A 15,480-nucleotide genomic window follows, 5' to 3' on the forward strand; every position below is an offset into this window, starting at 1 on the left:
TTCACTCAGTTGAAGTGCACCAGACACACTACGCTGTGATTTGGTAAAAATATTACTGATAGTTGCAAGTGCTCTGTGGTAAAAAAAAATATTGGACTAAATAATTTTGAAAAGCATTAGAGTCTAAAATAGACAAAATGTTTGTTAGATGTAATCAACGGTATTATGGTAACATAATTAGAGATGTGGTTCTTGAAGTTTTCCCAGCATACTGAACATTCTATGATGTTTTGGGATTCCAGCTGCTGACTTCTAGCCACAATATTTCAGCTGGCAACTGTTCAGCCATCTTCAGGTGAATGTCCACCACAGGAGATTGTTAGTTCATGGTGTCAGCTTTACAGCAAAAATTGGTGTGGGGACACATGCACATTAGCAGATGTCACAAGAGTGTCCTCTATTGAAATTTAAGCCCTCTGGCACACAGATCCATGTGTAAAGGTGAAACTACAAGTCATACTACTGCGGGAGGCTGGCATTTACAAAATTCCTTGTCAGTGTGGCAAAGTTTACGCATGTCATACAATATGCACAATATATGAAAGATGTGTTGAACATTAGTGCCACAATTGCCTTTTGCAGCCCAGTGAGTTGGCTGTAGCTGAACATGGTATTACCACAGCATACTCTATGGATAATTCTGCCACAAAAATCTTGGCCCAGGTGAGATTCTTTTGGATTCCAGTAATTAAATAATCTGTGGAAATCCATCTGGCACAAGATCTTATAGATTGTGATGGTGCTTTCAACTGGACAAGGTTTGGGACCTGTTGATCTTTTTAATTCCTTCTGAGAGAAACATTTTATTCATAATGACACATATGGCAACTTCTGATATTTGTTTTTAGTGCCACAAGTGTGCATTCCAACAGAGGGCAGACATGTAGTTTCAGCTTTACACATGCCCCTGCGTGTCAAGTATGGAACATTATTTGCAGAGGGTGCGGATTTTGATAGCGGATGCTCCTGTGATAGCCGCCAATGTTCGTACGTCTCCATGCCAATTTTTGCTATAAAGCCGACACCATGAACTGGCAATCTCCAGTGGCAGACACTCACCTGAAGATGGCTGAATGGTTGCCAGCCAAAATATTGTGGCAAGAAGTCAACATTATCTGGCTGCAATCCTGAAACCTCAAGGAATATCATTCGAGATGGAAGAAGTACAAAATCAGCTGACTGATAAAAAAACCCTAACTTGACTTCAAAGTAGTTTGTATAAACTTACAAAAGTCTAAGTTAAAGTGGGGAACTCAGTCCCCCCACAGCATCTCTCACTTAATGCATCAGCGATTCTTGTTCTACAGTTCTCTTGTCTAAAAATGGCTCATGGTATGGAGTGTCTTGAATCTGTTTAGAGCTATTCTATCCTGATATATTAGTTTACAAATATATGACACACAATGCACAATCTCTTGGGATACTGTTACAGTCTGTGAAAATATGTACTAGTCTACTATAGTGAAACTTCACGGCAAGAATTTTGTGAATAACTTTTTCATACAATGGATGAGAATTCTTTTGTCATCTGACACAATCTGCATGATGTCCACGTATGACTTAATAAAAATATTTAATGAGTTAAGAAAAAAAAATTACTCTGAGTAGTATGCGAAGTATCTACTGGTTCATTTTACTCATTTCAGAAAATGTACAAACCATAAGATTAAGAAGACAGAAACTAATAAATAGCCAAGAAAGATTAAGTGTTTTAAAAAATACTATTGCAGCAAAACATTTATTAGACTATGTGGATTGAAGCAGTATCAGCCTTGTCAATTTCATATACTTGTATACCACATTTGTCTTACTATGAACATAATGAGATTTTCAGAGGATTTATGCAATTAGAATAAAGCTTATAGGTAGGTAATGAACTAAAATGAAAGTAAATGTACAGCAACAAATCATAACTGTTTTGTTGCTTCAAAAGAAAATTTGTACAACTCATGAGAGAACACAAATATCTAACCAGAATGACAACTGTATAATTATACAGACCATCTTTCCATAAAGCATATTATATACATGTCATTACCCTGAAAAATAAGGTACCATTCCACAACTTTTTCTGCAGTGACAATTTAAATAGGTTGCAGCTCCATCCACCCTGTACATTTGAAATATTTCATTCATAAAGTCAACAAGTACAGGATGCATTTACAATAAAAATAAATTGTTTCTAAGTTTCTAGCTTCAGAGAAATAGAAAAATAAGGTATATTTCACATTATGATTAGATGAGCTGAAATGAATTGTAAGGCAAAATTGTTTACTAAGTGAACAAGGTCTTGAACAATTAATGAATTCATTGAAGATGAAGGCTTACTATATTCCTTCAATGTAGTTTTATGAAAAAAAGACACAAATGTGATCTTTACCTCTAATCATCAGCCAGTTAAAAAAAAAAAAGAATACTAAAAGTAAAATGTAGGACAAAAGGAGGAGTACACGCTGTAGCTGATGAACAACAAGAATGTACAACAGAGCCAAAAGATAATAAATAGGAATTGATGTATAAATAAAAATAGCAAACTTTGGCAAGGAAAAGAAATTATTTGAAAGAGGAACAATCAGGAGACTAAAATAAAACAATCATAGGATTATATGAAAAATTTGTTACAGAAACTGATGGAGAAGACACGATGGTATAGATGAGAGTTTAAAAATAAAAACAATGTGCTGATGAGAGAGAAGGAAATTATAGTTTTGTAGTAGGAGATATGAACATACAGGATTTATGAATCTGAACTGGCAGTAATTTCTAATACCAGTCACATCTACACACTTCTTATTTGAAACAGCCATTATGTTCCAGTTGTTACAATAATACAAGTTACTATATTCAAATTATAATGCTTTTGGATATTTTATGTTTTGTGGGTCTTAAAAATTTCTGTCTCCAGAAATTCCACAACCAACACAACCTCACATAAAATACTCCACCATCATTATTAACTTTGGTTGCTTTGAAGATTATTGCAACATGAACAGTTAGCTTCAGATAAATAGAAATTATAGCTATTTGACTTATTCCAAAGTTTTTAATTGTTGTAAGAGAGCAATATGTTAACTTATTTCATTTTCATTCACGATAACTATGTGATTACATGAAGTGCTGAATTTAAATTCTGCATAATATGAAGTTTTAGCAATTTCCATATGAAATATTACCAGTTAAAAGAAGGAGTATGGATATTTACTGACAGTTTATTGTAATTTGATGAATATGATTGACAGGCAAACTTGACTTATTCTCTTAATCCCAATGGTATAAACAACTTAGACCTAAAAAGATGGCTGTTTACATTTTTAAATTGTTTTTTCTTCTTCTGTATGTATCAGACTCTAAATGCTATGAACTTTCTACATTTTTACAAGGTATCCTGCGAATGCCAAATTTTCCCCATTCATAAACTGTGAAATGCTTTGCATCGTGTCAGAAATCATGAAAACAAAAATCATACAGAATACAAGTGGTTTCAAAGATGATTGCACATTCTATCAACCAAGATCCTGAACACTAAACACAGTGCTTGAAAACAAATTCATTCTCTCTCTCTCTCTCTCTCTCTCTCTCTCTCTCTCTCTCTCTCTCTCTCTCTCTCCCACTCACACACACACACACACACACACACACACACACACACACACATTACAATAAACTTGCATTTGAACAGCTCATTCTGTGAGAACATTAATACAACAATGAGAAAATATCATCTGTCTCAAAGATAAAACATAACTGTAGTCACTATATAATATTAAATATGCAATGATTATCAGTTATAATATTACTTGTTTTCACACTATAATTTGGAAATTCAGTGCCTACATAAAGCAGTTTTGGACAAATAAATTATTGCTGCTTTTGATTTATAAATTTAAGTTTTTGTTTCTATGGAAACATTTACCAACTATGTCTTGTCAAGAAAATTAAAACACACTAATGATATTCTTATTTAAAGCCTGATCATGTTTTCAGCTACTCCACTCTGTGATCCAAAAAACTGGACAATAAAAAGACGTTTTTGAAACTTTTCACAGTAATTTAATTAACAGATGAACACCATTTCATGCTCTACTTTTGTGAGTAGGGAAAGAAAGTTAACTTTAATATCATAGTAAATAAAATGATGTAACAGCTCACAACAGGAAGAAAATGTTTCAATATCTTTTCACTACGAAAAATATGAAAACTATTGTACCGCTGTGGCAAAGAAGAAAAAATCCAAATAAAAGTTTACCTGTAGATCGAATGATTGCCACAGGTCGAGCCATGGGTGGGGGAGGTGGGGGTGGCAGCATTGAGCTAGGGTAGTATTGAGACAGTTTTGATGGACTCCTTGATGGACCCGGCTGAGACTGCAACAAACATCCCAATTATAAAATCAGATAGATTGCAGTACACAAAAAAGGGCGCACACAGTTAATTTTCTGGAATATTATGTCAGTTTTGAATGAATAAAAGGTTAACAGTACCAAGTAACTTCTAGATGACTATTTAAGTTGAATTTAACTATGTGGTGGAACTTGTGGAGAATTCAGAGAAGCTAAATAATCTTGACTGTTTATGTGTCTTTCAAAGTTGATGAGTCATTATATGATGCAAGAATAATGCCACTACATCACAAATGGCCAGAATATATCATGCTTATTTGATATTATTGTGTATTCTGAAACAAGTATCTGCCTAGTCTTCAAGCAAATAGCTCCCCTCAAGGATTTACACAGAATTATTTTGAGAAACATAGAAATTCTTTGCCAATGAGGAAATTTTGACCATAAATTATATAGAAAGTGTTTTCTAGCATTTAATGAGTTATAGGCTGTTTTTCATAAGCAAACATAGCTACTATTAATTTTAATGTATTTATTGAATATAATCAATCTCTCTCTCTCTCTCTCTCTCTCTCTCTCTCTCTCTTTCTTCCTTCCTTTCTCTTCACACACACACACACACACACACACACACACACACACACACACACAAATGAAAAATCTGGCTACACTTCACAATGTTTTTGATAATTCAAATTGTATGTTATTATTGAGAAAACATGTATAATGAACATTTACTAAGAATGAGACTCTGCTTTGGATTTTATCCACTATTCTCAATAATAGCTCATCTATTGATTATTGTCATAAATTGAAGAGACAGTTGTGAAACAGAGAATACTTTAGTACTAGTATATAAAACATTATTTGCCTTTACAGCACAGATAAGAGACAGTAACAAATTTTTAAATTCATCTTCACACAGAAAAGTTATCTTTATACACGGAAGGGAGGGGGGCGGAATCAAACATAGCAAGTTGTCGTATGAGGAACAAGTCAAATAATTAGAAATTTTGAACAATAAGTGAATCATATCAACACCAAACTAAAATATTTCTTGACATGCTCCAAAAATTTTGTTTTATTGTTTGATAATTTAGCTCATTTATTGTTTTTTCATATTACTATAGTAAATCAACTTTCTGTATACATTACTCCAATGTAGTGTTGCTATCAAGCTACCAACTCACTATACTTGTAACATATTAATTAAGATTTCCTTAATTAATAAATTACAAACTTTCTGTATGTTTGTTATTCTGCTCTTTGCTATAAATATAATTTTCTATATTATCTCCGAAGATGTACACCCAGCCTTTTTGTTATGAATCGGATTTGTAATTCAATAAAAACATTATGAATCATTTACTACAGTTTTTAATAAATATGGTAATCTGATAAATACTATTTTAGTTATTAAGCCAAAAATTTAGCAGCGCAAAAACCAACCTGACTCCCTTGTTGCGTATTTTCAGCTTCTTGACACACAAAGGTAACAAAATCAGACAGTGTGTCATGCCCATTTTCAGGATATTTTGTTGGACTGTGTTGAGTGTGGTTGGGGCCAGATGCTTGCTGGTAGAAACTGGCAGATGCACTTCCACTAAGACTTGAGGAAGCTATGGATGTCACAGAACTGTGTTGCTGCAGACCTATAAGATATGCAGCTGTTAATATTTGTATTGTATCATACTGAGTCATATCAAGAGATGAGATAGGTAGATGCTAATCTAGAATATAAACATTTAGCTACAAAAAACTAAAATGTCAGATCGACCTCAGAACATCTATAAGCACAATTCCAACTACATATTTCAAAAGCAAAGCAAGACAAATAATACACATAGTTATAGAATTATGGCCATGCTTTTAGTATGTCCAAGGCTCCAGGATTACAGTCAGTGAAGCATCAGAAAAACAGTGAACTTTATCTTTATTTTATCCAAATATGTCAGTAAAGTTATTTGTAAAGTGAAATGCTGTGCAACTGTTGTGCATAACCAAACATTTGGTAGAATCGAGTAGTTTTCAATATTGTTAACACTGCACAAACTTAAATTAAGATGGATTATGTATGTGACAGCTGAATCTACTGTGCTATCAGATATATTAAATTTCACTCATATGTTACACGGGATGAACAAACATGTGGAACCATCAGAGCTATAAGTTTCACATCTTCTTTATGCACATGAAGCACTTTAAACCTTAGCTATATGTTGAGTAGTTATGTTACTCTCTTCATTGTCTGTATTCCATTTCAGGATTTTCAATTATCATACCAACATTACAGTGTACGAGTTATTAAAATTGGTGCCATTCTTGAGTTTGTATTGGATAAAATGTGACATTATTTTTTCATGTAATTAGATTCTTATTGAATTGTGTCCGCTGATGACATCCTGTTCAACTAACAATGAATCATATAAAGAGTTTAAAAAGGTGGTAATGCTCACCTATTTGATCAACCTGTGGTAAGCTGTGTAACTGTATTAGGAGTATTTTGTGGTAGTGTACCCACGATCATGAGCGCATGAATAAACTTATAACAATGACATGTTGGGAAGAAAGTGGAAGCTGAGATAAAAGGGGGGAGGGAGCGAGGGAGGAAGGGGGAAGAGAGAGAGAGAGATAGCCAGATAAAGAGAGAGAGAGAGAGAGAGAGAGAGAGAGAGAGAGAGAAGGCTGCTAAAATGATTGTCAAAATGGAAACAAGTGCTTCAAATGTGACTGGAGAACTAACTTTTTGTGTTTAAAAATCAACAATCAACAATGAAGAAACAACTGCATTAAGAATGTCTATGGATGAGCTACAATTGTAATTCACATTATCAGACAGCCACTGAGGCAAGCAGAGGAAAAGAGGAGTGTAACACTCTCAGACTGAGGAATACCAATCACTGGAAAGTATCACTGGATCTGAAAATCTACCTTTCACAGCATTTTCAACATCATATCCAATTTCTGAGCAGACATGAATGACCAAACAATGTGAAACTAGTTCATACCAGTGGTGAAGTATGACAGTGTATCTGTCATTATTTGAGCAACCACATAATTGCACTAAAACCCTATTGATTAAAAAGGAAAAGAAAGGTAGATTAAGGTTTAATGACTGGTTGATTACAAGGTCATTGCACAGGGAGCAAAAGCTCAGATTAGACAAGGGTAGTATTCTTTTGAAAGGAACTAACCCAGTGTGTTCTATGTAAAATTTAGGGAAAATGCAGAGAACAGAAATCCAGATGGCTAGGCAGTGATTCCACCTCTTTCAAGTGCAGCTACTTGTGAAAAAGATATTTATGGCAAATAAACTATGATTCAGACCTGAAAGTATTTTCTTGACTCTAATATGAGAAGAAAACCATATATAAACACATGCCCTAAATCCCTCCAGTTTCAAATTAGCAGCCCTTTGATCATATGTGAATGAAAAGATGATCAAGAGACATGTGTGCAAAGTCAGGCCAAAAACTGAGTGAGTTTTACATGGGAAACAGGTGCCAGCTGTGCCAGTCTAAAGCAAAATGAGCTATCTAGGATACCAATGGTGGGTGTGATGAAATGATCTTTTTCATGTTGGTTGTGTCATAACCACCTTACTCGCCATTGTGGAAACTACCAGAATTTCTCAATAAAGAAATTAAAAAAAAATGTTTTAGTTATGTAACACCAACTATTGGTGCAAGATTTTATATGGAATTACACTACTTACATATTTAATACAATTTTTAAATTCCTTTTTGGGTTACTAGAAAGCCTAATGTAGTCTATGCAGTACCATTCACAAACTTGTACTGAACTGGGCTGAACTCATTTGGAAACAGTATTTTGAAACAGTGTGTATGAAAGAAGAATGAAAACGAAGGATGTTGTTCTGCAATAAAAAGGCATTAGGCTATGTTTATAAACAGAATTTTCTTCTCCTTTGGTCTTAGCAACACTGTTTGCATCATTATAAATCTAGCACCTCATTATAAATCTAGCACCTTGTATTTCAATCTCTTTCTGTTCTGTACACCAACTGCATCATTCACGTCTACGACATCTGTCATGTCATTATGCATTAATTGCTTAAAATTACATTTTAGAAGTTCAATATCTGTACAAGATGCACTAGAAATTTTCTATCTCTGTTTAGAGTACAGACAACTTATTTCTGCTTTCTTGTATGCATTAACCACAACTGACTAACTCAGATGTGGACTTATAGCTGCATTTTCAATCTTTGACCAGAAAGACTTATTTGTACTTATTCATTCAATATTCAGTTTTAAAATTTATTCCTTCTGCCATATGATGTGCTATCGGCAAAATCAGAGAAAACCTACATGTTTTAAGAAAGCACACCAAACAAAAATTTAGTAAACTGCAGGGGATATGAAGCTAATATCATGGAACACCAACTCTAGCCTTGATAATGGGCTCAATTTGACTAGAAAGTGAGTCGGAAAGTTCCTTCAGGTAAGCTATATCCAGCTGAAGTCACCCATTGGTGATTAGATCCCACAGAGCTGTAAAGTTGTGGGGATGTTTATTGCTACATTTCACCTGCTAATCTGAAAAATCCCAGATATTTTCTGCGCGAATAAGATGGGTGATTTAGTGAGCCAGTTGAAATGTGATAGGGTGCCTAAGTGTTTCTCATGCCAGAAATGTATGCAGGCATCCCTGTGAATGTAGTACATAGCTTCCATTTAAGACTGAAATAACATTTGTAGTGTTAATGTTTGATTAAAAATAATAGAGGAAGAGTGTACATCCTTAATAAAGCGTAGAAGGCCTGAAATGCTTGGAGTTCCAGCAGTTACACTGTAAGAGGACAGACAGCTTGACTGGAGAGGTGACACATACAGATAGTAACCAACAGATTTGGAGCTAACCATCAATACCTCCATTTGTCTCCATCTATGACATGGAGATTTAACCCAGTTGTAAGGACTTATATTCTTGGAAAATGCACTTCATGGTATAAACATATTTTGAATGCTAAAAAGCACAGTGAAGAAAATTCTTGAACTTACTCAGCTCGGTTTTCTACATTCTATGTGTTTATTTGTCCATGGAACAATAATATTCGCTATGGACTACTTCATGAAAGTGACTCAGTAAATGAAGAAGTGTATAGACAATTAGTGCACCAAAAATAGTCCAATAACCAACATAAGTTTTACAGAAAATCATCATACTAGAAAAGCAATTAATTATGGCACCACACTATAAAGAATGCTCAAGTGCCAGTATTTAAGACAAAACTAAGGGTATTTTAATAAAACGCCATTCCTATCCCGTGAACAAATTTCTGAATATGCAAAAACAGTAACTGTCTTTTAAATTTAGACTGATATACTAAATGTACACAGTAGGAATATGTAGACAGCCTAACTTCTTTGTCTGATTATACTGAAGGTCATGTTATGTTCTTCTGGTCTGTCCTATACCACTTTAAACTTTGTGCTGTGTGATAAAGCTGAATCAATAAATGCACAATGCAATAAAAAAAGTCAGCTCTTTCATTGTAGGAATATGGCCTGCTATGCTGAAGAAGTGGCATATTTAATGCAGTAAAAAGTGGATCTGAAATTAGTGGGGGCTTTGGCCAGTATTATCACTGTTGGTGTGTTTTTGGATGAAACTTTCCCAGTTAGCAATATCATTCTGTGGCGATTTTGTTGCCAGAAAGATGTCAGTTTTTATTTTTTATTATTATACACACAACCGAGATAAGAAAAAGAGCTTCAAGGATGGAAAACGAATTTTGAAACACAAGCATGATTAATATATCAAAAAATTTAATGTTCTAATATTTTCATACTGACACTAATTTTAATTTTTAAAAAGACATTGAATCGGTTGACTGCTGGTAGTTTCTCACCCTCAAGAACTAAATAGCATGTTCACTAAATATTTTCAGTATAAGGATTTATTGAAATTGAGTACAGCTTACTGACTGTTACATTCATCTTGTTGTGAAACATACAGATTATTCATTAATTTGATTCTAACCAGGAGAAGCATATCCTGACTCATCTGACATTTAACAACAATGCTCTCTTGGAATTGGTGTATGATTTTTTTGGCTTGTTAGTTCCTACAAGAAGAATGTGTCAATTTGTGTGTGTGTAAATATGTGTGGTGAAGAAGAAAGGGGGGAGGGAAGCTAAGTCTATGTTTACTGTGCTAAGGGATGTTTCAATCATTGATTTTTAGTCATATTATTTCTGATGGAAACTACAGATAAACATAATACTTGCTGTATACCACATCTGAATTAATATTTAAGAAATACAAATTTAATTGCAGAATGCTTTTTAAATGGCTGAATGTATGTACTCTAGAAACAGATTGATATAATCTGGTATTTCATAACAATGTCGAACAGTATTACTGAAACTAAAATCTTTTGAGTAGTTAGACTGCATCCATTCCTTATCACATGTCTACAAAATTTATTGTTTTGACCCATCTGTTTAGATCTTCTTTAGGAGTCTTCTGGTGTACCTTGGGGGATGAACACTGTTGAAAATCATGTTGCATCTATGTATAAAAGGCATCTACTTCTTTGAAGGTGTAGAGTTCTTGGGTAAAGGTCTTCAGGCTACTGACTGTTGGACCATTGTCACTGGGCAGGTACTCATAGTAAGTATTGGAAGAGAGGTTTAAATATTATGAAAATATTATAGTTGTTTTGCACCAAGGTGGCTTACTGATGGTTGTTTACATTTCTTGCATACTGTTGCTGGGTTGTGGAACACCAGGAACAATGTGAGCAGGATGTGAATTTTAATAAAACATGAATACAAGTAAACAAAAGTAATGTTTATAGAAGAAAAGTCTGCAATTTCAATATAGATGATGGCTACAGGATTCCAGCTACATGGTTTCCTACCATTACAGAAATAACAATCCAGCCATGGTACACACAGAACATTAATAACTTGGTGACACAACAGTAATAATATTTTGATAATATTTCCCCTTTCTTTTAATGACTGCTTTCAGTACCTACTAACTAACAATGACCGACCAATGACAGTCAAAAGATTTTTCCCCATAATTCCACTTCTTAAAAAATGTGTGGAAAAACAGCCTTTTATGTGTGGCCACAGCTGTGATTTCTGACAGTGTTTGGTTATCTGGAGACACCTGAAGAAGATCCCAGTAGAGGGGTCAAAATGGCAAGTTTTGGAAAAGTATGAAGAGTAACACAACATAGCCTAATAACTCAGAAAATTTTACCTTTCATGACAATGTCCCCAAAAGACTGGTCCCATATGGAATAACTGAAAATTATCTTGAATATCTGCTGCGACAAATGTCTTAGTGTGAAAAGGACAATAAATTTGAAGGGGAAATTCTACATTGTGATCCTCAGTCACAGTAACTAGGAAATTGAATTTTATTTTTCAAATTTTGTGATGTAAAAAACTTAATCAATGGCTGAATAACAAGGGAAATTGTAGAAAACTTCAGATGGCTGAATTCTGTATCCCGTTTTTAAGCAGACAACTGTGGGGTCACTTGGAAAGAAGGTTAGTGATAGAGACTTGATTATGAGAATCTTACGGGAAGTGTAAGTACAAGAGTTGAATATAAGGGCAGTTTTTGAAAACTAGAATTACGTAATTTTTTAAATCTTTTCTGTCCACAGTAAACAAAATTATAAATATACATACAGCCACCTTAAACTATTTTTCAATGGTATACAAATGTAAAAATGAAAACGAAAATGTAGGGCTTCTGTGTGTAAGAGTATGTGAATTCAGGAGATGCAGATGATCAATATTGCAACAGTGACTGGATGTACAAGCTCTCCCAAGCTTACAGAGTACAGGAATAGTGGTCACTTTACTTAATTTACATTTTTCTCTAGTTTTAATGTTTTGTAAATTACTGGGACAATCACACTATGTGCTTTTTTTTTATTTGGGTTTACCACATGATGTTAATTGTCACTTTGTCACAGATTGTACAGACTATGTACTAATTTCATTGTAAGAATGTACAAGTCATCACTTTTGAACATTTTTTGCTGTCGAGATTTATTTCTGAAACTATTTGCCATTATTTTAGTAACTACTAAAATAATCCTCTGGTGCATCATGCAACTATCACAGTAAATTATATTTCACAACACACATGAACTGTGTGGTAACCTAATACAAGAATAATGCACAGTTTATCAGATACAAGAAACAACAGACTTTGAAGGACAAAACTTGTTGACTGACATGTTAAATTAAGAAAACTTAACTTTTCTTGACACATCTAATAACAACAGCCTTATGGCATGGCTACATTAAACAGATCTTCCTGCAATACCTGAGTATATTGAAACTTACAGCTATATTTTATCTTTAACAATTCTGCAATTTTCATCTAACTTACTTACACACAGCAGGGAACAAACACAAAAAGGGAAGATAGCATACATTAACATAAATTACTCTTTACCACATTAAAACTACTGTACACTTACACATTTACATAACATCTGTGCAAAAAGGATAGAGAAACAGAGCTGTAAACAGAGAAACACAGAGCATAGCAAGTGGGCATGTGCAGCATAGAAACAGCCATGTGTAGCACATTTAGAGAAACACCCACATCTGAATTTGGACATGGACACACAACATACACACATAACATGCTTGCTTAGAGATAGGCATGCGTAAATATAACACACTGAATCAATCTGATTTACCCTGGAAAATAATATACATTAAGGGGGAAATTACGGAAAATTAACAAAAATCTCAGTGATTTGATACCTCTATTATATATGCGTTGAATCACTTTACACAGAGAAAGTTAAACAAATGTCATAGAGAAATGTAAGCAGTGCAGTAATATTGTCAGCACAATATGTATCATTTTATATTTGGAAGAGTACCAGAGGTGTAAACCAATGCTATATAAGTGATTACCTTGATTAGAAATTCTTCTCTCATTTGTTACGCCATATACAGGAAAATTATATATAAAATTAAAACTGTTCTATAATGAACCAGAAACAAACAAAAGTAGCTTTCTGCTCACATTTAGCTCCATGCTAGAAATTAAGAGTAAAACATATTTTACTCTCAGCATATAGGAGTCAAATAAGTGTTTAAGGAACTCAACAGTGACTGTAATAAATTGTAATTGACATCTAACATATGTTTTTTCTTGTGTGAAACAATGAAACATTTTATGGGATATACTGTTTTGATAGTTTATTACATTATTGTCTAGTTTTGTAACCAGACAGGAAGAAAGAAAGATAGGGCAATGTTTTATGGTGCTTATATTTGAGAAAAATGTATATTTGGATTAAATCAATATAAGAGAAACATGAAGTAAATAGATTGGAATGAAAATACAGAATGACAACACTGTCTGTAAAATAGAGTGCTTCCTCATCACCATAGTGTTTAACGTGTACTAGCTGATGTAATGTATGTTTTTGGAAATTTTACAATATATTTTTAATGAAATTTCTGTTGACTCTAGTAATATTTCTATGTATTCATTCTGTAATTATTATTGATTTCCAATTCTCTGTTACAATAAAATAGGTAGGTACAAGAAATGCATATATGCATATCAATAGAATACAGAATGTGTGTGACATCAGTGCTACCAAATATTTAATATAATAAACAAAGAATGAACTATCTCAAACTTGTAATATTTTTGAATATGGACAGAGACATCAGCCGGGAACAGACAAGTTTGAAATTAGGCCAGTGGTAAACTCAGCATTAAAAAGTGCTCCTCCGTCCATGGCAGAATTTAGTTCTTTTATTACCTTTGTCCCCTGTTACCATTGGTAATTACAAGAAAATTGATATGGACATTGTGTTGCTTGCTATGAGTTCCAAACAAAATGCGGCCACTCTTGTATAGTTTTATTTCCTTTTTCACTAATATTTATTCATTTTGTTAAACACTCTTAATAAAAAAGCAAGACTGATCACTCTTGATGTTCAAACAGTTGTCAGATATAAACTGAAGAACACCTGTGCTAACATTTTTGTACTTTTGAATTCCCACCTTAATAATAATTTTACAAGAGGTTAAGAAGCTTCTGCCTTTTTATGTTGAGCTTCAGTGAGGTAAGTGGGAACCCATTTATTACTAAAGGTGACAATATTAGATAAAACAAACATTTCAATAATTCAGGTGCAAGAAGTTTTAGTTATTTATTAGCCCCTATGTCACAGTGTAGCCATTCATTTGTTATCCATATGGTAGTGAAACTTTTTTTTCTCTATCTCATTCAGTAAAAATAGCACTCAGTGGTCAAGGAATCAAGGTTTACCTCAGTAAACTTAGTTATGTGGCTGAAATATACATATGATGTATCATTGTGTAACATAATGAGACAGTCAGGGGACAGCAACAATTTACTGAGCGTGGGAAAGTAATAAGTTTTGCGAAGGAAAAACTATAGGTTCATTGAATACCAAAACCTGATACATTAGTGAAAATGTGAAATGTTTATGGCTGTTGTATTAACACTGTATCCAATTTGGTGCTAACATACAGAAAAGGAAATAAAACCTTTGCACAAGTGTGAAGGACATTTGGAGGTTAATAGTTGAGATGAGCACATATGTTTTATGCCTGTGAGCCACACTGCTACAAATATGGATTAATCTGCTCAGTGTCAAACACTGTGTCCAACACTTCATGTAGATTAAGCAGTGACAATGATTCAGCTGGAGCTATAACCAAAACAGCTAGACATAAATGACTGTTCAAGACTTTTGTGGAAAGCATTGTGTCAAATGAGACATAAATGTGGACACTGACCAAGAACATGTAAGAAACACTCCACACAATAGACATGAAGTATTGGTGAATGTGTTGGAAAGGCACAACAATGGACATGATGGAAACAGATACAACGTTAATGCAGTGAAAAGAAGATAAACAGCTAAAATGGTATTGCCATATGAGATGTGTGGATGATGATAGAATACCTCAGAAACAGTAGGCATGAAGACCTCCAGCAAGGAAGAAAAGAGGTCAACCCAGAAACAACAGTAGTGCAAGACTGGCAGAGGTAATGTAGAAAGATACTAGCATAATGCAGATTTGTAATGCAATACATCTCTTAGAATGAGTACCAGAAGTCATTGTTATATTGTTGAGG

At 33.8% G+C, this 15,480-nt stretch overlaps 1 protein-coding gene across 7 annotated transcripts in view; it reads right to left on the reverse strand.

The window, feature by feature from the left end:
• Positions 1-15,480, reverse strand: part of LOC126183483 (nuclear factor 1 X-type) — a 580,732-nt gene that overhangs the window by 49,267 nt on the left and 515,985 nt on the right. For all 7 annotated transcript variants that reach the window (XM_049925509.1, XM_049925504.1, XM_049925507.1 and 4 more), the window contains 2 exons: positions 5,790-5,992; positions 4,247-4,364 (listed from right to left, as the gene is read on the reverse strand). In XM_049925509.1, the coding sequence (XP_049781466.1) occupies positions 4,247-4,364; positions 5,790-5,992 (321 nt within the window). The remainder of the gene's footprint in view (positions 1-4,246; positions 4,365-5,789; positions 5,993-15,480) is intronic.

This window comes from Schistocerca cancellata, chromosome 4, assembly GCF_023864275.1.
Source record: "Schistocerca cancellata isolate TAMUIC-IGC-003103 chromosome 4, iqSchCanc2.1, whole genome shotgun sequence".
Taxonomy (NCBI): Eukaryota; Metazoa; Arthropoda; class Insecta; order Orthoptera; family Acrididae; genus Schistocerca; species Schistocerca cancellata.